Below are 1,304 nucleotides of genomic sequence, written 5' to 3'. Positions count from 1 at the left end.
TCGTTCCCAGCAGTAGCAGGAGCTCCTCCTCCTACTACTGCTGCTGCTGCTGGTCCTCGTGGCTAGGACCACCTGCCTATCCCTGCCTATCCACACCCCCCCACACCTCGCCAAACTCAGGCCAGGCAAAAATAGCTCAACTTCAGAGGACAAAAGGCTGCTGTTGTTGCTGGTTCAGCTACGCGTCGAGAATGAAGGGAGTTGTGTGTTGCTGAGGGTGTTGCAGAGGGTGTTGCTGAGGGTGTTGCAGAGGGTGTTGCAGAGGGTGTTGCAGAGGGTGTTGCAGAAGGTGTTGCAGAGGGTGTTGCGGAGGGTGTTGCAGAGGGTGTTGCAGAGGGTGTTGCAGAGGGTGTTGCAGAGTGTGTTGCAGAAGGTGTTGCAGAGGGTGTTGCAGAGGGTGTTGCAGAGGGTATTGCAGAGGGTGTTGCATAGGGTGTTGCAGAGTGTGTTGCAGAGGGTGTTGCAGAGGATGTTGCAGAGTGTGTTGCAGAGGGTGTTGCAGAGTGTGTTGCAGAGGGTGTTGCAGAGGGTGTTGCGGAGGGTGTTGCAGAGGGTGTTGCAGAGGGTGTTGCGGAGGGTGTTGCGGAGGGTGTTGCGGAGGGTGTTGCGGAGGGTGTTGCGGAGGGTGTTGCGGAGGGTGTTGCGGAGGGTGTTGCGGAGGGTGTTGCGGAGGGTGTTGCGGAGGGTGTTGCGGAGGGTGTTGCGGAGGGTGTTGCGGAGGGTGTTGCGGAGGGTGTTGCGGAGGGTGTTGCGGAGGGTGTTGCGGAGGGTGTTGCGGAGGGTGTTGCGGAGGGTGTTGCGGAGGGTGTTGCGGAGGGTGTTGCGGAGGGTGTTGCGGAGGGTGTTGCGGAGGGTGTTGCGGAGGGTGTTGCGGAGGGTGTTGATGTGAGCGAAAACGTTGATGGTTTCAATTTTTTGTTTATGTAAGGAAAAAAAATGTGTGTTTTATGCGGAAAATTTAATTGAAGGAAATACAATAGGTGAAGAAAAAATACAGTAGTTAATAAAGAGATCAAGTATTAAGGAGTAGTTAATGCAGAGGTCAAATATTATGGAGTAGTAAGGTAAAAGGGCAAATGGTTACCCTTTTCTAGAGAGCAATTACCGAGAGAGGATTTTCCTAAATATGCAATATTATTTTCTTGTTGGGTCATTATCAAGATAGTGATAATCCACCCACTTGCACCCTGCCCTCGGAGCATCTTCTCACAACTGCTGCTATTCTCGTGTGGCAACTTCCCGACGAGGCAACTTTCCAATGTGGCTAACTTGGCGAAGCTGTAATATCTGGTGGCTGTAAGGGG

At 52.9% G+C, this 1,304-nt stretch overlaps 1 protein-coding gene across 1 annotated transcript in view; it reads left to right on the top strand.

The window, feature by feature from the left end:
- LOC138358156 (circumsporozoite protein-like) overlaps positions 1-927 on the top strand; it is a 5,903-nt gene extending 4,976 nt beyond the window's left edge. Inside the window, exons 2-3 of the mRNA XM_069315658.1 lie at positions 227-409; positions 443-927. Coding sequence (XP_069171759.1) covers positions 227-409; positions 443-927 — 668 coding nt within the window. The remainder of the gene's footprint in view (positions 1-226; positions 410-442) is intronic.
- Positions 928-1,304: the final 377 nt, after the last annotated feature.

Source organism: Procambarus clarkii, chromosome 82, assembly GCF_040958095.1.
Source record: "Procambarus clarkii isolate CNS0578487 chromosome 82, FALCON_Pclarkii_2.0, whole genome shotgun sequence".
Taxonomy (NCBI): Eukaryota; Metazoa; Arthropoda; class Malacostraca; order Decapoda; family Cambaridae; genus Procambarus; species Procambarus clarkii.
The sequence above is the reverse complement of the archived record's forward strand: the minus strand, read 5'-3'. Positions and strand labels throughout refer to the sequence as shown.